At 48.2% G+C, this 24,691-nt stretch overlaps 1 protein-coding gene across 2 annotated transcripts in view; it reads left to right on the top strand.

Moving 5' to 3' along the window:
- Positions 1 to 24,691, top strand: part of CACNA1B (calcium voltage-gated channel subunit alpha1 B) — a 217,778-nt gene that overhangs the window by 125,486 nt on the left and 67,601 nt on the right. For both annotated transcript variants that reach the window (XM_018056199.1, XM_018056200.1), the window contains exons 19-20: positions 4,681 to 5,460; positions 6,345 to 6,562. In XM_018056199.1, coding sequence (XP_017911688.1) covers positions 4,681 to 5,460; positions 6,345 to 6,562 — 998 coding nt within the window. The remainder of the gene's footprint in view (positions 1 to 4,680; positions 5,461 to 6,344; positions 6,563 to 24,691) is intronic.

Genomic DNA, 24,691 nt, shown 5'->3' with positions numbered 1-24,691 from the left:
CTGAGGGCGGGGCATCCGTCTGTCCATCCGCCCGGCTCTCTGCTCCGCTGGCAGCACCAGCCTCTCACGGCCACTTCTTTGTCTGAGCTGCTGAGGTGGGGGCACAGGGTGTCCCCCGCCAAGCCTGCTCCCCAGGCTGTGCTGTGCAGCTTGGGCGACGGGGCCTGGCGAGATGTGCTCTGTGGGCCTCGGGTGCTCGGGGCAGTTTTAGGGTCTCTGATGTTTGAAGGGCTCCGTGGACCTTGCCTGAGACTCTGCGCTGGCCCCTCCTGGGGGGGTGCCCGAGTCACTCGAGCCTCCACGGGACCCCGGCGTGTGCGGCCGCAGGGGAGTCTTCTCAGGCTCCTCGGAGGGGGGACACTCAGGCCGACACGGTCGTCCGAGTTCTTGGCTGCCTCAGGAGCGCTGTGCCCGTGGCCCCTCCTGCACACGTGTTCACACTCACACCCACTCTTGATGTCCACGGTCTCAGTCACACTCACACACACTCCCAAGGTCGCACACTTGGTCATGCGCACTGCTGTGCTCTCTCTTGGACACATGTGTCTCTCTGCATGCAGGGTCAGCAGGCCCGTGAGTAGTTCTGAGCTTCTCACATGTTTGTCAACTCAGCCTTGAGAAGGCAGAGCTGGGTACCCACCTGGTCCTCCCCTGGGGACGCTACCTTGCAGGGAAGTGACTGTAAAGAGATCTCTGGTTTCTCTCTATTGATTTTGGAAAAGCTTCTAGAAAGACACTCAAGGGAAGATGGGCTGGCGATGGAACCTGTTTGCTCCTGGGAGGGGTGGTGGTGAGTGGGAGGTGATGACTCGGAGCCTGGGCAGCCTTGGCTGGGGGCCAAGCACAGTGGTCAGGAAGCAGGGCCCAGACAAGGCCGCAAGCAGGTAAGGCCCCTGTGTCAGCCATCTCGGCTCTGTCTTGAAGGGGTTAGTGGTCCCCAGCGTTGGGGGATGGAGGCACCAGGTCCTCCAGCCCAGGAGGGCTGTCGAGAATTGCATGTCAGGAGGTGCCTGCTCTTCCGGCCCTGCTGCCCTTCCAGGGGCGGTGGGCACAGAGCTGGGCTGGTCGGCTCCAGGTGACCTTCCTGCCCTCCAGCCATGGTGGCTGCTGCTCTGCTGGGCGTGCGCGCTCCCTCAATGTCTCCTTTATCCCGAGGTCTCGGCTGGTGTTCTGACAGAAGCGCCCCTGGCCTCCGGCCTGGACGCACGCTGCGCCTCTGCCCTGACCCGGCGCGGCTCATGCGTGTTCTGGCATCTCTCAGGACTCTCTCTGGTGGTCTCACTCCTGTTCTGTTCTGTTTCTTGCATGTGCAGTTTTGTAAAGCAAACTCGAGGTACTGTAACTCGCAGCTCATCTGTCTCCAGCGTAAACTCACCGTGAGTCTCTGCTACAATTTCCATCTGTGGCTTCATGATAACCACACGCCAGCACCTTTGCCCCTAACTCTGCTTTCCCACTTCAAGTCATTCGCTTCAGGGGGCAGCTCCAGGACCACCCCCCGCGCCCCGCTGGGGACACAGGCGCACGCCCTGGCGCCCTCACATCCTGCTCAGCCCGCTCTTGGGATCAGGCTCTCCGAGCTCAGCCCCTTCTCCTCTCCTGGTCCGTCCTCTCTGCTGTCTGCCACTGTGCGGTCACTCTGGCATCTTGAGCGGGTCTGCATTTCCTGAGGTGACCACCACGGGGAGCCACTGGGCTGTCTCCTTGCAGCTCCTGTGAAGTAGAGGGTCCTCAGGGGCTCAAGGCATATGTGGGGCCCTCCTGCTCCAGCCTGCCTTACCTGGGAGAGGGCGTCTCTGTGACCCTTAGGAAGTTCTAGCGAGAGCAGAGCTGCTGCCTGTTTGCAAGGCTGCAGAGACAGGGAGAGCCTGAGGCGGGGCCACAGGAGCACTGAGGGGGCCCCGCTGGGGGGGTGACACCAGTCTGACCGTCCCCAGGGGCTCTTCCTGCAGGTTAGAAGTCCCTGGGGATGGCCAGGTGCCCTCTCTGTGCCCTGGTGCTGACTGGCGCTCCTGGGGTCCCTGAGCGCCATCCCCCTGTTGCTGGGCAGCACAGAGCTGGGCTTGGTACGGCCACAGGAATGCAGAGCTGCTGGTTGTCGGGCCCCTGACGTCCACAGGGTAAGAGGCTGGGGCCCAAATGATTGACCCCAGTGTTGTTCCTGGGCTGCTTCTGCTTGTCACAGCTAGGGGTGACAGCTTCCTCAGCTTCCTCAAAGCAGGGCCATGCCACAGAGGCTCCTTCTGAGTCCTGTCAGCACGCGGCTGAACTCAGCTCTGCAGGCAAGCCAGGCTGGAACGTGGTGGGGTGGCTTCTCCCTGGGCCTCCTTCAGGGAGGCCTTCGCCTGGGTCTGAGCCGCCTGCCACTCTGCATGGGGGGGGTCTCTTGTATGTCCTGAGCTGCTTGGGAACTTGGTGGAGAGGCATGGGGTGGGAGGCTTACTGGCCACAGTGTGCGTGTGTCAGGCAGAGCAGGCACAGAGAGGCCCGCAGGCAGCACCTCAGCAAGGCTCAGACCCAGAGGCACGTCCGGAGAGGAGCCGTGCTGCATGCTGGGTGGGCACAGCTAGTCCCAGGGGGCGGAGGCCCACAGTGGCAGCAGTCCAGCGGGGGCGGGGCTGGGCAGGTATGCAGGGAGCCTGGCCGCACTCTCTAGTCCAGCAGGCCACCCGCCTCTTCGTGGGCTTGAGCTGGTTCCTGGGCGGGACAGAGCTGTGTCTGAGGGTAAGGGTGAGGGCAGAGCCGTTCCTCCTGAGCCGCCACGTGTCCCCATTATCTTCACTGCCGGCCTGTTTGTGTTCTGACAGATGGCACAGGCCCCAGGGCTCACGGCTGCATCTGAGCAGGCCACCACCTGCTGCCCATATGGCTCAGAGTTCAGGTCCATCTCCGGCTGCTGGGCTGATGAGGAGGCTGACCAGTGGCTGGCTGTCAGCTCTTGTGGCCTCGGCACCTGGGGAACTCCCCCTGGTGGCTGTTGTCCACTGTATAAGGTTCAGTCTTGTTCAGAGTCGGACCCTTTGTTTTGATGCCAGCTGGGGATGGGGAGGTCCCCGGGGGCTCTGGGTTGAAGCCAAAGAAAGATAAGGTGGTCTGTTGCGAGGTGGCCTCGGGAATGAGGCAGCAGGTCAGGGCTTGGGGGGCAGCTAAGGTGTGGTCGGCAGATGGCCGGAGAGGCCAGCAGTTGTCCCTCAGGCGTCTCCTGCCTGCCCCCCTGCTGGGCCCCCAGGGACAGACAGCAGGCTCTGCCGCTCTCATACTCCCGGGAGCTCCCCTGGAGACGGCTCCCCACCCTGAACCTGGACTGACCCCACCAAGGGCAGGACTAGTGTGGTGCTCCGTGGCCGCAGCCCAGAGCTGGGGTGGGCCGGTCCAGCCCGGCCCTCAGGGCCCTCGGGTGGTGGCTCTCCGCGGTGCTGTCTGTGCAGCTGGAGTCTGGCCAAGGCCTCATGTCTCCTTCAGACACTCTTTCCCTCTTGTCCTTGCATGCGTCCGGTCCTGGCTCCGTCAGTGACTTGCTGTGGCCCTTGTGGGTCACAGCTCTGTGCTCAGTGTGCCGTGGGGACAAGAGGTGGGCGTGAGGGCTGGCGGAGGTGGCCAGATGCCACCTGATCCAGATGCCACGGCCATCCTTGTCCTGTGCTGCCCCTGCTGCCCCAGGGGGTTCCAGGAACCTCCAGAGGGGAAGGACGAGACTGGCCTCTGAGGCAGTTTTCACTTGGCCGAGGTGGTGTTGGGGTTACCCACTCTGGGGTCTTGTCCAGTGGAAACTGCAGAATGCAAGGGGCTTCTATGCACCCCGGGCTGTGGACCGCCCGCCCATGATCGTGTGGGTGAGCTTGGCAGGTGGCCGCCAGGGCCTTCAGGAGCCTGTGCTGTGAGGGCTGAGCCCGGGCCACAGGCCATTCCTGGTGCCAGAGAGCTCTCAGCCTCTGTGGGGCCAAGAGAGAGGGGGTACTGGTGACCACAGAGGGGGTGTCCAGCCCCAGACCTGACGCTGGGTTCTTGGGCATTCAGCAAATGGTCATTGAGCTCAGTGGCAGCTGCCCAAATGGGTCTGACCAACTCAGGGAGCGTGCCTGCCCAACTCCTGAGGGCCAGCTGTCCCAGGGCCCCTCACTGCCTGGGCCGCTCTCCCCTCTGCTCCTGATGACCCGCCTCTTCTTGAGTTCCCTCTCAAACACCCTCTGTGTGCTTCTGGCCAGTGACTTTCCTCCTGGAGGGAGAGATGGAGAAGCCCCTCCTTAGGCAGCTCCCACCCAGTCCCACTCCATTTGGATGCTGCCCTCCTCCTTGCCCCATTTTGGCCTTCCTGGCAGGTGGCCCACCTGCCCGAGAAGCCTGTCTGCCACCTCATGCTAGTGCCTGCCATTCCCACTGCCCTGCATCCCTTGTGCCCTCCGGCCTGGGGCCCCCACCTCAGGTGAGGCTCTCACAGTCTGTGGGCTCCCCCACAAGGGGCACAGGGACGAGGTCTGTTACCCCGGGTATCTGCCACCGACTCAGCCCATCCACTCTGCTGGGCTGGCCAGGACTCCTGCCGCCTTCTTCCCTCCTCTCGCCCTGCGTCCCTGCGTCCTCTGCCATCCGTCCATCGCTCTGTGTCCATCAGTGGCTTCCCCTGTGAAGCAGAGAGGTGGGAGGCAGCGCAGGGGGCTCACAGGGGCGGTTTCCCCACAGCAGGCAGCAGAACTCCGCCAAGGCGCGCTCGGTGTGGGAGCAGCGGGCCAGCCAGCTGCGGCTGCAGAACCTGCGGGCCAGCTGTGAAGCGCTGTATAGCGAGATGGACCCCGAGGAGCGGCTGCGCTTCGCCACTTCCCGCCACGTGCGGCCCGACATGAAGACGCACCTGGACCGGCCGCTTGTGGTGGAGCCAGGACGGGACGGGGCGCGGGGGCCCGCGGGCGGCAAGGCCCGGCCCGAGGGCGGGGAGGCCGGCGAGGCTGCCGACCCGCCGCGCAGGCACCACCGGCACCGCGACAGGGACAGGGACAAGGCCGCAGCCCCGGCGGGGGAGCCGGACAGGGCGGACGCCCCGAAGGCGGAGGGCGGGGACCCGGGGGCCCGGGAGGAGCGGGCCCGACCGCGCCGCAGCCGCAGCAAGGAGGCCGCAGGCCCCCGCGAGGCCAGGAGCGAGCGAGGCCGCGGGCTGGGCCCGGACGGCGGCCGGCGCCACCACCGGCGGGGCTCCCCGGAGGAGGCCGCGGAGCGCGAGCCCCGGCGCCACCGCGCGCACCGGCACGCGCCGGAGCCGAGCCGGGAGGGCGCGCCCGGGAGCAAAGGCGAGCGGCGAGCGCGGCACCGCGGCGGCCCCCGGGCCGGGCCCCGGGAGGCCGAGAGCGGCGAGGAGCCTGCCCGGCGGCACCGAGCGCGACACAAGGCGCCGCCCGCACTCGAGGAGGCGGAGAAGGAGGCCGAGGCGGAGGACAGGGACAAGGAGCCCCGAAACCACCAGCCCAGGTGAGTCGGCGCGGGGCGGGGGCGCGGGCCGGGCGCGGCCCCGGGAGGGGACAGTCCGCCTTGCTGGTGCTGTGTGAGAAATCCTTTCACCCGCGTGCTGGGGAGCTTGGCTCAGGGAAATTTAGCCTAGTCTAAGGGGCCCAGGGGCAAGGGAGGCTTAGGGCAAAATCGTTGGGACTGGTTTGGAACAGGAAGACTTGGAAAGAACAAGGTGACCCAGAGAGAAGAGGAAAACGGGGACCACTGTGAAGGAAGGAGGGTCAGGAGAGCCGGGGGTGGGGTGGGGTGGGGGACTCCAGGCTAATGGTGTGACGGAAGCGGGCTGGGCTGTGTGCCTCAGCCAGAAAGGACCCGCCCTGGTCCCTCCCCAGGCCAGCCAGCCTGGCCCCCGGCTGGGACAGGATTCCCAGGGTGACTGGGAGAGCCTGGGGGTAACAGGGGCTGCTAGGCTGAGACCAGCAATCTCCACACTTGCCAACAGGTCACAGACCACCCAGAACTCTCATAGTCAGAGGCTGCAGCTCAGAATCAGCCCCACCTAGGCAGTGTCTTCGTTTGCAGAGCTCTGTGCGTGGCCCTGGTGGGGCCCCAGGTAGGGTGGCTTAGGGTAACACCCTCTTCCAGGCTTCTTCATTCTGCCAACAGTTCTGTTAGGTACACATAATGTGATGTCAGCCATGCCTGGCCTTTTGCCAGGGAACAGGTGAGTCAGCTGCAACCCTACCTTCCAGATCCCAAAACACAGAATGTTCAGGATGATAAAAATCAGAACAGAGGAGGTGGTCAGGGATTTATTTGATCAGATAGGGGTTTAAGAAGCTGGGTTTTGCAGATAGAACAGGAGTTTGGGGCTGTGTCACTCTGACGAGCATCATTGGTTGCAGGGAGTCGCACTGTGACCTGGAGGCCAGTGTGGTGACTGGTGTGGGCCCTGTGCATGCCCTGCCCAGCACCTGTCTAGAGAAGGTGGAAGAACAGCCCGAGGATGCAGACAATCAGCGGAATGTTACTCGCATGGGCAGTCAGCCCTCGGATCTGAGCACCGCTGTGCATATTCCAGTGACGCTGACCGGGCCTCCCGGCGAGACCACGGCTGTTCCCAGTGAGTATCTCCCCGCAGCAGCTGGGCAGGGCCCCCCTCGTGTGGGCCCGGTTTGTGCTCCTTCTCCCGCTCCTGCCCCGCAGCGGCCGCCGGGGGACAGAGCTTGCCTCTGAGTTGCTCGCAGCGGAGCGTCTTTGCTGTCGGCATCTGTGCCTCTGCGTTCCTTTGCTTTCCAGGGCCCCAGAGGAGCGCCGTCACTGTTACGTGTCACTTAAGCCTTAGTCCCCTCCCTTCCAAAAATACTTGCAAGTTCCCAGGCAAGTGCCAGGCCTGCTGTTAGTGCAGAGGCCCAGCAGGAGGGAGCGCGACTGGCTGTCCTCATGGGGCCCAGAGTCCCGTCGGGAAGACAGACCGCAATGTAGTTATAGCTCTCCACAGTCGCACCGACGCTGCCAGGAACTGTGGCCACAGACCAGACTGAGGCTGGGAGTTAGCAGGGGAGAGGAGGGGCGTCTCAGGGTGGTGGTCTTCCATGCTGCATGGCCCCTGCTCTGCGGTTCCTCCCGGGCCTTTGCTTGAGGTCCTGAAGGAGCAGCGGTCCCACAGCTGACCATGTTCAGGCACTGAACGCACAGGGTAATGAAAATGCCAGCCTCCCGGTTTCAAAGACTAGCCCCTCACACTATGCGCAAGAGCGCCGGTGTTTCGTGAGCACCAAGAATAGAGAGAGCATTCCCAGGGGCAGAGCTGACGCGGAGTTCCAGATGAAGATACAGTCGCAGGCAGACCCAGATGCTGCCACCTGCCTGCGCGTGTGCAGACCTGTCCACACACAGACGCAGGCACACACACGTGCTCTCCCCTGGGGTGCTCTCCCCTGGGGCCGATGGACCCGTGCCCTGTGCCGGCTGTGACAGTGCGGTTGGATGCTCTGGCTGCTGAGCCTTCCCTTCCTCACTGCTTCCTTGCAAGAAAGCTTGCCCTGGTCCCTTGTGTTGTCTCACCTCCCAAGGTGGTAGTGTGTGTGTTTTCCCAGACTCCCAAAATGAGCCCCTGGGTATGATTCTTTCTGGATTAGCTTGAGGGTCCCACCTGGCTTTCGTCCACAGAAACCTAGGTGTGGCCCCTGCTCCCTGACCCCGGCAACCGCTGACCTTTTTTTCACCGTGCCTTTTTACATTTGCCTTTTCCAGAATGTCATATAGTTGGAATTGTATAGTATGTGGCCTCTTCAGATTGGCTTCTTTCACTTACCATGTTCATTTAAGGTTCCTCCGTGTCTTTTCATGACTTGATAGCTCATTTCTTTTTTGTGCTGAATAATATTTGGTTGTTGGGGTGGACCACAGTTTATTTATCCATCCATCTGTTGAAGGACACCTTGGTTATTTGGAAAATTGTCTGTATCACTTTACATTCCCACCAATAAATGAGAATTCCTATTGCTTCACATTCTTCTCCAACAGTTGGTACTGCCCATGTTTTGAATTTTCTCCATTCTAATGTGTAATGATATCTCATTTATTAGCTTATAATTCCTTAATAACATATGATATTGGCTTCTTTTAATATGCTGATTTAATATCTGTATATCTTCTTTGGTTCAGTTCAGTTCAGTCGCTCAGTCGTGTCCGACTCTTTGCAACCCCTTGAATTGCAGCACGCCAGGCCTCCCTGTCTGTCACCAACTCCCGGAGTTCACTCAGACTCAACGTCCATCAAGTCAGTGATGCCATCCAGCCATCTCATCCTCTGTCGTCCCCTTCTCCTCCTGCCCCCAATCCCTCCCAGCATCAGAGTCGTTTCCAATGAGTCAGCTCTTCGCATGAGGTGGCCAAAGTACTGGAGTTTCAGCTTCAGCATCATTCCTTCCAAAGAAATCCCAGGGCTGGTCTCCCTCAGGGTGGACTGGTTGGATCTCCTTGCAGTTTTCTTTGGTTGGGTGCCTATTAATATCTTTTGTCCACTTTTAAATATTTTATTTGAAAAAAATTGTAGAGACTTAATTTTTTAAAGAGCAGTTTAAGTTTCAGAACAAAATTGGGAGGAAGGTACCAAGATTTCCATATACTCTGTGCCCCACACATGCAGTAGCTTCCCTATTACTCATCAGAATGGTGCTTTTTTTTTTTTTTTTCCTAACCAAAGATGAACCTACATTGACGCGTCATAATCACTCAAAGTCTATAGGGTACATTAGAGTTCACTCCTGGTATTGTACATTCTGTGGGTTTGGACAAATGTATAATAGGGCATAGCCGTCATTGTGTGGCCACACATGCAGAATGCTTTCAGTACCCTAAAAACCCTCCGTGCTGTGCCTGTTCATCCGCCCGTGACTCCCGCCACTGACCTTCTCGTTGTCCCCACTGTTTCGCCTTTCCCAGAATGCCATATGGCTGGACCCATGCAGTATGGGGCCTCTTCAGGTTGGCTTCTTTCACTTACCAGTGTGCAGGTTAAGGGCTCTCTGGGTCTTTTCATGGCCTGATAGCTCATTTTTTTTTTTTTTCAGTGCTGAAGAACATTCCATTATTTTATTATTCAGGGCTTCCCGGGTGGCTTAGCTGGTGAAGAATCCACCTGCAATGCGAGACCTGGGTTCAACCCTGGGTTGGGAAGATCCCCTGGAGAAGGGAACGGCTTCCCACTCCAGTATTCTGGCCTGGAGAATCCCATGGGCTGTATAGCCCACGGGGTCGCCAAGAGTCAGGCACGACTGAGCGACTTCCACCTCATTTCAGCGCTCCACTATCTGGGTGCACCCTAGTTTATCCATTCAGCTGCTTGAGAACATCTTGGCTGCCTCCAGATTTTGGCAGTATGAGTAAAGCTGCTGTGAGCATCTGTGCACATTTTGGTGTGGACACGCATTTTCAGCTCCGTTGGGTGAGTGCTAGAGAGAGCGATGGCTGGTCCATATGGCAAGAATATATTTAGTTTTGAAGAAACCACAAAACTGGCTGCGCCATTTTGCATTCCCACCAGCAGTGAATGAGAATTTCTGTTGCTCCACATTTTGACAGCATTTGGTATTGCTAGTGTTCCAGAATCTGGCCATTCTAATTGGTGTGCAGTGGTATCAGATTGTGTTGGTTTTCATTTCCTTGATATCACTTGCTGTGGAACATCTTCGTATGCTTACCTGCCCTCTGTCTACCTTCTTCTGTGAGATGTCTGCTAAGGTCTTTTGCCCATAGTTTATGCAGGTAGTCGTTTTCATTGTTGCGTTTTAGGAGCTCTTTGTGTATTTTAAATGCCAGTCTTTTATCTGATGTGTCTTTTGCAAACATTTTCTCTCAGTTTGTTGCTTGTTTTCTGATTCTATTGATGTCTTTTATGGAGCAGAAGTTGTTAATTATCTCCTAGGAATGTTACTGGAAAATATCCTGATGCTAGGAAAGACTGAGGGCAAGAAGAGAAGGGGTAACAGAGGATGAGATGATTGGATGGCATCACTGACTCCAGAAGATAGTGAAGTCTGCAGTCCATGGGAAGCCTGTCCTTCACTATCTCCTGGAGTTTGCTGAAACTCATGTCTACTGAGTCAGTGATGCCATCCAATCATCTCATCCTCTGTTGCCCCCTTCTCCTCTTGCCCTCAATCTTTCCCTGGTAGCTCAACTGGTAAAGAACCTGCCTGCAATGCAGGAGACCCCAGTTTGATTCTTGGGTCGGGAAGATCCCCTGGAGAAGGGATGAGCTCCCCACTCCAGTATTCTTGGGCTTCCCTGGTGGCTCAGACGGTAAAGAATCTGCCAGCAATGTGGGAGACCTGGGTTTGATCCCTGGGTTGGGAAGATCCCCTGGAGAAGGGAGTGGCAGCCCTTTCAGTAATCTTGCCTGGAGAATCCCCATGGACAGAGGAACCTGATGGGCTACAGTCCATGGATTGCAAAGAGTTGGACATGACTGAGCGACTAAGCACAGGGAAGTCTGGCATGCTGCAGTTCATGGGGTTGCAGAGTCAGACAGGATTTAGCAGCTGGACAGCAACAGGAGTGTTCTAATTTTGCATTTCGTGTTTAGGCCTCTGAGCCATTTTGGGTTAATTTTTGTGAAGGGTGGAAAAATCTCTCTAGACCCTTCTTTTTATCTTGTGTGTGGATGTCCGGTTGCTCCAGCACCGTTTATTGGCGAGGCTTGCTCCGCTGCGCTGCCGGCAACTTGTGGGAGTCTGTTTCTGGGCTCTGCTCTGCTCTGCTGATCTGTCTGCTCGTTCTGGCGCGAGGACCACACTGTGTGTTACCATGGCTGTGTAGTAAGTCTTGGGCTTCCCTGGTGGCTCAGACAGTGAAGCGTCTGTCTGCAATGCAGGAGACCTGGGTTCGGTCCCTGGGTTGGGAAGATCCCCTGGAGAAGGGAATGGCAGCCCACTCCAGAAGTTGGGTAATGCTGACCCTACAACTTTGGTCTTCTTCGATATTAAACTGTTGGCTATTCTGAGTCTTTTACATCACCTGATAAAACTCTAGAATCACTTTGCTGATACCCGTGAAACAGCTTGTTGGGATTTTTATTGAGATTGCCTCGAATCTATAGATCAAGTTGGAAAGAACTGGCGACTTGACAATATTGAACCCTCCCATCCATGAACAGGGAATGCCCCTCCATTTACTTAGCTCTTTTATCTAATTCGTTGGCGTTTATAGTTTTCCTCACGGGGAAAACTCGTACATATTTTGTTAGATTTATACTTAAGTATTTCATTTGAGGGGATGCTAATGTGCATACTGTTGTGCTTGTAATTTTAAATTCCACTTGTCCATTGTTGGTATATAGGAATTTTGTATGTTAACTTTGTATCCTGAAACCTTGCAGGAGTTTTTTTTGATTCTTTCAGATTTTCTAAATAGATGATCAAGTCATCTGCTAACAAATACAGGTTTTTTTTTTTTTTTTAGTCTTACTTACCAATCTGTAAACTTTTTATTTCCTTTTTTTTTCCTTATTGCGTTAGCGAGGACTTCCAGTATGTTGTTGCAAAGGATTGGTGAGAGGGGGACATCTTCTTGTATGTGATCTTTTTAAGACAGCTTTGAGTTTCTCACCATTAAGTATGATGTTAGCTGTAGGGCTTTTGGTACATATTCTTTATAAAGTTGAGGAAATTCCCCCTATTCCAGTTTACTGAGAGTTTTTATGACGACTAGGTATTGGATTTGTCAAATGCCTTTTATTTTTCTTTGTACCTGTTGATGCGAGCATATGATTTTTTCTTTTTCAGTTTGTTGATGTGATGGATTATATTAATAGATTTTTGATTCTTGGATCAGTCTCTCATACCTGGGATTAATTCCACTTGGTTGTGGTATATAATTCTTTTTATACTTTTTTGGATTTGATTTGCTAATGTTTTGTTTGAGAATTTTTAATCTATATTCATGGGAGATAGTGGTGTATAGTTTCCTTGTGATGTCGTGACTGGTTTTAGTATTAGGGTAAAATGCTGGCCTCCTAGAATTTGTTCAGATTTGCTTCTATCTTCTGAAAGAGATTATAGGGAAAGGCTATGATTTCTTTCTTAGGTATTTTGTAGAACTCACTGGTGAACCCATCTGGGCCTGGTGCTCTCTGTTTTAGAAGGTAATTATTGATTCAAAGTTTCACTTTAATAGCTATGAATGTATTTAAATTATCTATTTTTTCTCGTGTGAGTTTTGGCAGATTGCATCCTTCCAAGGAGTTGGCTCATTTCACAGTTTATCAAATTTGTGGGCATAGAGTTGTTCACAGTATTAATTTATTATCCTTTTAATGTCCATGGGATCAGTAGTGATGTCCCCTCTTTTATTTCTGGTGTTAGAAATTGTTGTTTCCCCTCTTTTATCTTAGCCTGGCTAGAGGCTTATCAGTGTTACTGATCCTTTCAAGGAACCAGCTTTTGGTTCCATTAATGCTCTCCACTGCTTTCAGTTCCGTTGATTTCTGCTCTAATTCTCATTGTCTCTTTCTTCTGCTTCCTCTGGATTGGAATTCCTCATCTTTTTCTAGTTTCCTAAGGTGGAAGCTAAATTATTGACTTTGGATTTTTATTTTCTAATGTAGCTATAGCTATAAATCAGTGCTATGAGTTCCCTTCTGTCCAACAAACTTTGTTAGAACTGGGTTTTCATTTTCATTTAGTTATAAATATCTTACAGTTTCTCTTGGAATTTCTTCTCTGACTCATATGTTATCTAGAAGCATGCTATTTAATTTTTGTGTACTTTGAGAATTATCTTTCTGTTATCAATTTCTAGTTTACTTCATTGTGGTCTGAAAACAGACTTTTTGCCCACTTTTTAATTAGGTTTTTTTCTAATTGTTGACTTTTTAGAGTTCTTTGTATAATTTTAATATAAGACCTTTATCAGATATGTGATTTGCAAATATTTTTTCCCAGTTAGTGGCTTTTCATTTTCTTAATGTTTGGTGTTTTTGATTGTTACTCACATGGGAGGGTTAACTTGGTCCCTACTATAACTTCTGCTAGAAGCAGAATTTTAGGCTATTGACTTTTATATGTTAATTTTGTGTCCTACTGCTTTCCTGAATTCTCAAATTGTTCATGAGTTTTAGCACTGATTGTCTTTTTCCCCCTGAGAATATTATATAAGACTTTGCGATACGGTTCTAACTATCCCTTTCTAGATCTTAGGTGCTCCTTCCTTGCTTTTGCTTTCTTTTCTGCTGCCTGGTTGCACCAGCTGAGACACTAACATTGGAGTTAGTGGGTCCCCTCACCTTGTTTCTGCCTCCCTAAGTAAGATTACAGTTTTGGGCTTGAGAGGTGTGTGTGTGTATGTGTGTGTGTAAAGTCATGCTATAGTATTCATTAAATTCTATTTCAGTAAGTATTCTTTTATCTGAAATAGCTGTTGAATTTTGCTGAAGGCCTTTTCAGCATCCATAGAGATCATATAGTCTCTGCTTGCATGTGGGGATTTATAGTTAAAAGCTTTCAGATCTTGAACTGTCTTTGCAGTCTTACAAAAAACTACATTAGGTCGTCATCATTATTTTCTATGTGACGTTGGACCTTGTGTGACTGTACTTTATGGAGGGTTCTTGGACTGGCACTGAGATGCGCTCTGTGACTTCCCTACGCTATGTTCAAGTGTCATAAGGTTTGGTATTAATGCTATATAGTTATTTCTTGTCTGACCTCACTAATCCATTCCTAAAAATCAAATGTTGTACTGGGAGTCCAATTTCCCGTTATTTTAAGTGGGAAAATTTAAAGTACTATAAAAACTTTAATGTATTATAATTGGCTGTACTCAAAATCCCCAACCAATTTCTTAAACTAGAACTCAAGCACGGTTAATCACTGAAAAGTAAAAACTATCATATTAGTACATGAAACACTTAATATATTGTTTCCTGATTATGACTGTTGAAATAGCTGTTAACAAGCGGTAGCTCTGGACCCCTCCTTCAGTGAAACTCACACTTTTTCCAAACATCCACACATGATTCTAATAGCTAACCAACTGACTTTGGAATCATGCCTGAAGGTTTTCCCCCACATTAAAAGAAAATGTTTTGCATTCGAGGATTTATGCCTTTTTCCTACATAAACATCAGTCAAGAAAAAGCCTCAACAACATTGTAATGAGAGATACATATATTCTCCTGAAGTGTGAGTATTATATTGGGTCGGCCAGAAAGTTTATCTGAGGTTTTCCATTGATTTTACTTTTTGGCCAACCCAATAATGGACAGAAGTGCCTGGCCGCCTGCAGTTCGTGGGTCACAAAAGAGCTGGACACGACACGTGGGCAGCACCAGATGGTCAGCATCGGAATCAGACTGATTATATTCTTTGCAGCCAAAGATGGAGAAGCTCTATACAGTCAGCAAAAACAAGACCAGGAGCTGACTGTGGCTCAGATCATGAACTCCTTTTTACCAAATTCAGACTTAAATTGAAGAAAGTAGGGAAAACCCCTAGACCATTCAGGTATGACCTAAATCAAATCCCTAATGATTATACAGTGGAAGTGAGAAATAGATTAAGGGACTAGATCTGATAGACAGAGTGCCTGATGAACTATGGAACGAGGTTCATGACATTGTACAGGAGATAGGGATCAAGACCATCCCCATGGAAAAGAAATGCAAAAAAGCAAAATGGCTGTCTGAGGAGGCCTTACAAATAGCTGTGAAAAGAAGCGAAGCGAAAAGCAAAGGAGAAAAGGAAAGATATAAGCGTCTGAATGCAGAGTTCCAGCGAATAGCAAGAAGAGATAAGAAAGCCTTCTTCAGCAATCAATGCAAAGAAATAGAGGAAAAAAACAGAATGGGAAAGACTAGAAATATCTTCAAGAAAATTAGAGATACCAAGGGAACATTTCATGTAAGAATGGGCTCGATAAAGGACAGAAATGGTATGGACCTAACAGAAGCAGAAGATATTAAGAAGAGGTGTGAAGAATACACGGAAGAACTGTACAAAAAAGATCTTCATGACCCGGATAATCATGATGGTGTGATCACTCATCTAGAGCCAGACATCCTGGAATGTGAAGTCAAGTGGGCCTTAGAAAGCATCACTACGAACAAAGCTAGTGGAGGTGATGGAATTCCAGTTGAGCTATTTCAAATCCTGAAAGATGATGCTGTGAAAGTACTGCACTCAATACGCCAGCAAATTTGGAAAACTCAGCAGTGGCCACAGGACTGGAAAAGATAAGTTTTCATTCCAGTCCCAAAGAAAGGCAATGCCAAAGAATGTTCAAACTACCGCACAATTGCACTCATCTCAGAGGCTAGTAAAGTAATGCTCAAAATTCTCCAAGCCAGGCTTCAGCAATACGTGAACCGTGAACTCCCTGATGTTCAAGCTGGTTTTAGAAAAGGCAGAGGAACCAGAGATCAAATTGCCAACATCCGCTGGATCATGGAAAAAGCAAGAGAGTTTCAGAAACACATCTATTTCTGCTTTATTGCCTATGCCAAAACCTTTGACTGTGTGGATCACAATAAACTGTTGAAAATTCTGAGAGAGATGGGAATACCAGACCACCTGACCTGCCTCTTGAGAAATCTGTATGCAGGTCAGGAAGCAACAGTTAGAACTGGACATGGAACAACAGACTGGTTCCAAATAGGAAAAGGAGTATGTCAAGGCTGTATATTGTCATCCTGCTTATTTAACTTCTATGCAGAGTACATCATGAGAAACGCTGGGCTGGAAGAAACACAAGCTGGAGTCAAGATTGCCAGGAGAAATATCAATAACCTCAGATATGCAGATGACACCACCCTTATGGCAGAAAGTGAAGAGGAGCTAAAAAGCCTCTTGATGAAAGTGAAAGAGGAGAGTGAAAAAGTTGGCTTAAACCTCAACATTCAGAAAACGAAGATCATGGCATCTGGTCCCATCACTTCATGGCAAATAGATGGGGAAACAGTAGAAACAGTGTCAGACTTTATTTTTTTGGGCTCCAAAATCACTGCAGATGGTGACTGTAGCCATGAAATTAAAAGACGCTTACTCCTTGGAAGAAAAGTTATGACCAACCTAGATAGCATATTGAAAAGCAGAGACATCACTTTGCCGACTAAGATCCGTCTAGTCAAGGCCATGGTTTTTCCAGTGGTCATGTATGGATGTGAGAGTTGGACTGTGAAGAAAGCTGAGTGCCGAAGAATTGATGCTTTTGAACTGTGGTGTTGGAGAAGACTCTTGAGAGTCCCTTGGACTGCAAGGAGATCCAACCAGTCCATTCTAAAGGAGATCAGCCCTGGGAGTTCTTTGGAAGGAATGATGCTAAAGCTGAAACTCCAGTACTTTGGCCACCTCATGCGAAGAGTTGACTCATTGGAAAAGGCTTTGATGCTGGGAGGGATTGGGGGCAGGAGGAGAAGGGGATGACAGAGGATGAGATGGCTGGATGGCATCACTGACTCGATAAACGTGAGTCTGAGTGAACTCCGGGAGTTGGTGATGGACAGGGAGACCTGGCGTGCTGCGATTCGTGGGGTCACAAAGAGTCGGACACGACTGAGCGACTGGACTGGACTGAGCTGAGCGAGTAAACAACAGCAGCAGTAAGAATAAGAGGTGATCTGCTGGAAATGCCCCTGGAGGAGGTGTTCTGTGGATATTCCTGCTGCTGCTGCTGCTGCTGCTGAGTCGCTTCAGTCGTGTCCGACTCTGTGCGACCCCATAGACGGCAGCCCACCAGCCTCCCCCGTACCTGGGATTCTCCAGGCAAGAACACTGGAGTGGGTTGCTATTTCCTTCTCCAATGCAGGAAAGTGAAAAGTGAAAGTGAAGTCGCTCAGTCGTGTCTGACTCTGTGCGACCCCATGGACTGCAGCCCACCAGGCTCCTCTGCCCATGGGGTTTTCCAGGCAAGAACACTGGAGTGGGTTGCCATTTCCTTCTCCAGGATATACCTATTATTGATCCATAAAAACAATTAGAATGTTTGATTCTATTTATTTTCTGGGATAGTTTAAGTAGCATTAGGATTACTTGGTCTGTAAAGATTTAGTATAATTCCTTTGTGAAGTCATCTGGGTTTGTTTTTTGTTGTTGGACAGTCCTTTGATAATTTATCTGCCTCTGAATAGATATTGGTCTATTTAAACTTTTTTTTTTTATCTCCTAAGATCAATGTGGTAAGTTATAATTTCCTTAGAAACGATCCTTTTATTTTAGGTTTTCCAGTGTATGTACATGGATACAAAGAAGTGGCTTCAGTTTTTAAAACAGTTTCCTCTGGTTCAGTGTTTTTTTCCCCCTTCTCATTTTTTATCCTGTATATTTTGTGTTTTCTCCTTTTTCTTGATTAAAATAGTTGTTTATAAATTTTGTGGATTTTTATAAACAGAACCAGCATCTTCATTAGTTCTGTTAATATCATGTTTTTAATCATTTTTTCTAATTTATTCTTGTTATTTCCCTCCTGCTGCCATTTTGCTTTACTGTGGCATTCTTTCCTACCCTCTTCAGTTGGAGGCTCAGTGTATTTTAGTCTTTAGTTTTTATTATGTCGTTATTTAGGGCTGGGAATTTTCCTCTGATTTCTAATTTAATTGTCTCCTATAGACTCTGATGTTTGGTGCTTTCCTTTTCACCAGATTGTAAAAGAATTATGCAATTTTAGCTTGCATTTCCCGTTAGTGTTCCTTCAGTTCAGTTCAGTTCAGTCACTCAGTTGTGTCCAACTCTTTGCGACCCCATTGCAGCACACCAGGCTTTCCTGTCCATCACAAACTCCCAGAGTTCACTCAAACTCATGTCCACTGAGTCGGTGATGTCATCCAACCATCTCATCCTCTGTCGTTCCCTTCTCCTCCTGCCTTCGGTCTTTCCCAGCATCAAGGTCTTTTCTAGTGAGTCAGTTCTTCACATCAGGTGACCAAAGTATTGGAGTTTCAGCTTCAGCATCAGTCCTTCCAATGAATATTCAGGACTGATTTCCTTTAGGATGGACTGAATATTTACTATAAGGAATCAAGTACCCTGCAAATGAACAGCTTTGTTTTTCACTTTCTGATGTATATGCCTTTTGTTTCCCATCTTCCCTCACGCTGTTGGAAGTCACCTCCGGTGCTTGCTCCCATCCTGTGGGAGGACGGAGCCCTCAGCCTTTCACCACTGAGTATAACATTCATTGTAGGCCTCTTGTTTTTAAGATGTTCTTTCAAGTTGAGGAAGTTCCCCTTTATCTTTTTTTCCCCTAGGTTTCTATGTTAAAGTGTTGAATTTCATCAGAGTTTCTGCCTCAGTTGATGTGATCATGTGGCTTTTCTCCTGTAATAGGGTAGTTTGAGTTGATTGATTTTCAAGTATTGACCTGCCTTCATCCCTGGGATAAACTTATGTATAATAACTTTATATATTGCTGATATCTGTTTGATAGTATTTTGTTAGAGAGTTTGGCCTTTGTCTTTATGAGAAATATTGCTCTATAGTTTTCTTTTTTGTACTCTTTCTGATTTTGGTATCAGAATAACGCTGATTCTTAAAATGAATTGGACAGTATTTTTTAGGAGATTGTGTAGAGTTGCTGTTAATTCTTTAAATGTTGGGAGAAATTTGCTGATGAAACATTTCTCTATTAGAATTTAAAAATTATCCTTAACAGGGCTCTGTTTTCCAGTCATCTTGGGTGAGTGGCATTAGTTGGTGCTTTTGACGGAACTGGCCCATTCTGTTTCAGTTGTCATGTATGTATGGTTGTTTGTGTCAGTCAGGGGCTGGTCACTCAGTCATGTCTGACTCTTTGTAGCCCCGTGGGCTGTAGCCCGGCAGGCCCCTCTGTCCATGGGGTTTTCCAGGCTGGGATGCTGGAGTGGGTGCCGTCTCCTTCCCCAGTAGCTGTCCTTTTCTTTGGATGGCATCAGGGTCTGTAGTGCAAGCTGTTGCCTCGTTCTTGACATTGGTCCTTTGTGTCTTGTCTCTTTTTGTTAGTCTTACTAAAATTTTATTTTTTTTTATTGATCCTTTCAAAGAAATGGGTTCTTTTTTATCTACTTTTTTATTTGGGTGCACTGGACCTTAGCTGTGGCACTTGGCCTCTGGCCCCATGCCCAGGGGTCAGACTTGGGCCCTTGCGGGAACCTTAGCCCCTGGACCACCAGGGAAGCCCCCAGATGGACTCCTAGTTCATCTATTTTTCTCCGTTGTTCTTCTTTTCCCTACTGCGCTCAGTTTCTCCGCCCTGTTGTTTTATTCACCCTGTGTGCTCTGGGTTTGCTTTGTTCTTTATTAGCATCCTGAGGTGGGAACCTAGATTAAGCATTTTCCTCTTTTCTGATGTAAACATTTAGTGTTGTGAATTTTCATCTGAGTATTGCTTTAGCTGTGTCTCACAGATTTTGAGATGTCATCTTTACATTTTCAGTTTGGTTTTAAAAATTTCCAGATCAAATAACTGTTTCTCTGTTTAGTTTTTGCAGTTTTTGTTCGCGTGTTTTCCAGCTCTGTTGTTGAGCACATGCACATTTAGAACTTTGTCTTCTTGAAAAGCTTGACCCTTTATCATTGTGTAATATGTCTCTCTGTGCCTGATAAATCTCTTTGCTTTGATATCTACTTTATCTGATATAAATATACCCACTCTTGTTTTTTAATTAAATATTTCCACATAAGATATATATCTTTTTCATCTTTTTACTTTTAAACTAGCTATATATTTATATTTTAAGTTAGTTTCTTGTAGACAGCATATTGTTGGGTCATATTTTTCATCCACTCTGAGTTCTTTGTTTGGGGGAGGCATATTTGGACAGTTTATGTTTAGTATAATTATATATATTATAGCTTACTGTTGCATATTGTTTATTTTTTCTATTTTTTATTTCTCAGGTTTCTTTTATGTTTAGTATAATTATATATATTATAGCTTACTGTTGCATATTGTTTATTTTTTCTATTTTTTATTTCTCAGGTTTCTTTCTCCTGCATTCATGTGAGTTACTTGTATATATTTTAGAATTCCATTTTGATTTATCTATAGTAGTTTTGAGTCTGTCTCTTTGTATTGGTTTTTTGATGGTTCCTCTAAGTATTACATATATATAACTTGTCTCAATCCACTTGGGCTGTCCTTTTATCAGCTGGAATGAAGTATAGAAATTTTGCCTCTCTTTTTCCTCCCCATGTATAATTACACATATATTTAAGTACATCAATGCATGTTAAAATTTTTGCTTCACTGTCAAATGTGATTTAGAAAACCCAGGAGGAAAGGGAGAGTGTGCTGTATTTTCACCCTTTCTATTGTTCTTTATTTCTTCCTTCCCGATATTCCAATATCTCTTCTTTCATAGCTTACTTTCTGTTTGGAGGACCTTCCTTGGCCATTCTTTTAGGGTAGTTCTGCAGGTGAAAATTCTCTTAGTTTTCCTCCATCTGAGAATGTCTTGATTTTCCTTTCATTCCTGAAGGATATTTTCACTGGGTATAGAATTCTGGGTTGACAGTTTTTTTTTTTTCAGCACTTGAAAAAGCGTGTGCCTCACCCTTCTGACCTCCATGGTTTCTGATGAGAAATCCACTGTCATTCGAATTGTTTTCTTCCTATAGGTAAGATGTTGTTTCTCTCTCACTGCTTTCAAGATTATTTTTCTTTATATTTCAGAAGTTTGATTATGATGTATTTTGGCATGAATTTCTTTAGGCTTGTTCTGTTTGGGATTCACTCAGCTTCCTAAATTTGTAGGTTTTTGTCTTTTCGCCGCTTTTGGAAGTTTTCCATCCGTGTGTCTTTGGCTGCGTCTGCAGCTCTGCCCCCTTTCTCTTTTCTCTCCAGGACTCTGTCGGCCGAATGGCAGATCTTCTCCTGCAGTCCCAAAAGCCCCCGAGGCTCTGTTTGATCTTCTCAGTCTGCTTTCTCTCTGCTGTTCAGACCGAGGAGCTCCCATCGTCTGTCCCCCAGCTCACTAGCTCTTTCGTCTGTGCCCTCCATTCTGCTGCTGAGCCTGTCTGTTCTACTTTCAGTTACTCTGGTTTCACTTCCAGAATGTGTGTTTGGTTCTGTATATCTTCTGTTTCTTTCCTGAGGTTTTTTTCTCATTTGTTTTGAGTGTGTTTTTACATCTGTTGAAGTATTTTTATGATGGATGCTTTAACATCTGTGTTACCTTGGTGTTTATTGATTATCTTTTCTCATTCAAGTTGAGATTTTCCTGGTTCTTGGTATGAGAAGTGATATTTTGATTGAACCCTAGACATTTTGGTAGTATACGAGCCTCTGAATGTTATTTAAATCTTCTGTTTTTATTGGCCTGCTGTGACACCCTTCCAACAGGGAGAGGGTTGGGGAAGTGCCCCATTATTGACAAGTAGGGGTGAAATGCAAGTTCCTCACTCAGCCTTCACTGACACCTGGTGGGAGTGGGCTCCTTGTCTGCACTGGGAGCTCTAGTCGCCCCTGGGCCTCCACTGACCCCATCTGGTCCGAGAGAGAGGGGAGGCCTTGCTATGGCTCCCAATATGGCCTCTACTGACACAGCAAGGGCTGGTCTCATTACCTCTGAGTGGTGGTAAAAGTATCGATTTTTCACAAAGATGCACTCTAGCCAATAAAGGGAAGGGGATCCTTTTTACCTCTGGAATTGAAGTCCAGGCTACATAAATGATCTTTTCTGACACTGCATGATTTGGAAGTTTTATTATTACCATGGGGGGGGGTATGAACGTTCCTGCTTTCACACTTGGCTCACTTGGCCCTCTTGAGACCCACTTGGCTCTCTCTGATGCCGCCTCCAAAGCAAAAATGGCTTTGGGGCACCTCATTACAGACTGGTGAGTGTGGAGGTCTAGGTTCCCCACTGGCCTCCACTCATTAATACTAGTGGAGGTAGGGCTGCAGTTTTTTTTCTGTGGTGTTAGTAGAGTGGCTTTGGCTGTGCGTTTCCTGCCTGGCTAGGCTGTGCCTCTCCTGACCCTGTTGCTAGGGGGAGCTTTAGAAACCCTTCCTGTTGGCATTTCCTGACCCTGTTACTAGGGGGAGCTTTAGAAAGCCTTCCTATTGGCGTTTCTGGGTTGTTGACTTCTCTAGAACCAAGGATATATGAGGCTTAAGGGAAAACTCAGGAAAGAAAACCTGCTGTTGTGTTGTTCTTCAGGTTCCAAGATCCCAGCAAGTCTGCCTCCTTCCTTCCACCTTTCAGAATCTTCTAGGTTTTCCTTATATGTGATGTCCAGGGTTTTTAGTTGTGCTCAGAGGATGAATGAAAGAAGGTACTTCTGTTCCATCTCTCTGAAAGCTGAAGTCTTTGAGTTACTTTTTACATATGGCATGAGGTAAGAAAGGGTTGAGGTTCTTATTACCCACCCCTGAACCACCACTGATGTCCACTTGTTCCCCTACCGTTTGTTGAAAAGGCAGTCCTTTTCAATAGAATTACTTTGGTACTTTTGTCAAAAATCAGTTGACAGATGTTATTTCATTTAAGGGAAAATTCCTGGGATTAAAGTTTTAAATGTTAGTTACATTACATTGTTTTATTTCTGCTCTTCAGACGTTCCAGTTATTCAAATGTTGACTCTCCTTTGCCTGTCTGCTGTATGAATTTCTCTTTTACCCATCTGAAAACTCACTCTGTATTTCATGTTTCTGTTGGTTCATTTCACTCTGAAATCCCTTTTCCCTGGCTATAATTTCAGTCATGTGTATTTTCCCTTGGACTTATCTGATGTCTCCTCATACTTTCTGAGATGATTTTTTTTTTTTTCTGTAACTTTATTTCTCGGATGAGTTTGTCTCCTTTTTCAGTTTCTCTCCTAAGTTCCTGCAGCTCTCATCACATGTCATCTAATTGTCCACACATTTTTATTTTGAGCTTTTGAATTTGATTTGTGATGCTTTTTTCTTACCAACAACTGTGTTCAGTTACGTTTCGTTCACGTTGGAAAGTTTTTCTCTGCTGTGCAGTTGTGTTTTTGTGGAGCATTTTTATTACCTGCAAGGTTTTCATCCTCACTTTCTGTGTTCTTATCTAGAAGCTTTGTATGGATGTTGGGTTCATTTTTCTGTTAACGAGGAAGTATGTTACAATTTCTCAGACCAAAAATTACATGTGATTTTGGGGAGAGTAGGGGAGAGGTTTAGGCAGCTTAGTTGGTTTCTAGTTCAAGAACACTTTCTTATGTTAGTACAATGAAACCCGTTTTCTTTTTCAGTGGTATCTAGTGGGAGGTGTTTATTGGTTCTAATTCTAGATCTTCTGTGGAGGACCCTGGATCTTGGACACCTGTTTCTTCTTTCCTTCCATCACTGAGCCACTGAATTCGCTTCTCTCATTGTCTTCTCAGGTTTGCCACCTCCAGTGCTATGTACTTCCAGGCCCTTCCTTTCAAGTCCCCAGAAGCAACAGCCTGACCTAGCGGGTCCCACACCTGTTCTCCGAGTTTCCCTGCCTGGGCAGGGAAGGGGTGGTGTGGGGCTCTCTTCCTGCGGGTGAACAAGTTGAGTTCCTGTGCTCAGCATCAGTAAGGCCCGCCTCGCTCTCCCTTCTCCACGCAGTCCCGGCCTGATTCTTCAGGCCAGCGTTTGCTTTCCCACTGACATGTCCATTCAGGCTTGTAGTTCCCTTATTTCTGGTATGCTGGAGGCATGCACTGTGGATGCTTTTACCACCTCTCCTTAGCGACCGGATGGGCTGTGGAGCGTGTAGAGAGAAATTTAAATCTGAGTGTGACTGCCAGCATCAGCAGGAACCAGCCTCTTTTTAGTTTCTGCTGGATTTGTAGTTATGGCCACATTGCATGCCTAATTTTCTTTCTTCATTGTCTTCTTTCTATCCTTCACTCCCTTCTTCCCTTCTTTCTTTACTCTTTCTCTCCTTCTCTTGATAAACTCTTTTTTTCCCCCTAGAGGTTGTCAATTTTAATTGGTTACTAAAGTCTCAACTTTGGCGTTCTTAACCTTTTTATTGTATCCTTTCCGTGTGGTTGATTTGTGTTCTTATTTATTATTTCTTTTTTTCTGCTTTCTTTGTCTTTACTGTAATCTCTTCCCCGCTTATTGGTTGAATACCCAGCTGTGACACAAGCTTTTCTACTTTGCTAGGGTGTTTAAGACTTTAACTACCACTCTAAGAATTACTTTAATTTTATTTTACAAGTTATGAAACATCATAGTTTTTACTTTTAAATCTTTTCCAAGTTTCATTATGATTTGATTCATTAGTTATTTATAAGTACAGTTTTGAATTTATAAATAGCAGAGATTTCTTTAAAATTTTCCTGTTGATTTCATTATTTTTTCTTGTATGTTATCACTCTTTGTATTTCAGGTTATCCATTTGGCTTTTTTCTTTCCTTCTGCATGAAGAACATTTTTTTCTAATATGTTTTACTAAGGCATCATGGCAGTGCAGGGCTTCCCAGCTGCCACTAGAGGTAAAGAATCTGCCTGCCAGTGTGAGAAATGCAGGTTCAATCCCTGGGTCAGGAATATCCCCTGGAGTAGGAAATAGCAATTCTATTCAGTATTCTTGCCTGGAAAATCCCGCGGGCAGAGGAGCCTAGCAGGTCACACTCCATGGGGCCACAAAGAGTCGGACACAACTGGGCAACAGAGCCCTGGATGGTGGCGGTTGTGCGGGTCACACTCCGTGGGACTGCAAAGAGTCAGACACGACTGAGCAATGGAGCCCTGGATGGTGGCGGCTGTTGCTGTTCAGTCGCTCAGTCGTGTCTGACCTTTTGTGACCCCACGGACTGCAGCACACCAGGCT

The sequence above is a fragment of the Capra hircus genome, chromosome 11 (genome assembly GCF_001704415.2).
Source record: "Capra hircus breed San Clemente chromosome 11, ASM170441v1, whole genome shotgun sequence".
In the NCBI taxonomy this organism is placed as follows: Eukaryota; Metazoa; Chordata; class Mammalia; order Artiodactyla; family Bovidae; genus Capra; species Capra hircus.
The sequence above is the reverse complement of the archived record's forward strand: the minus strand, read 5'-3'. Positions and strand labels throughout refer to the sequence as shown.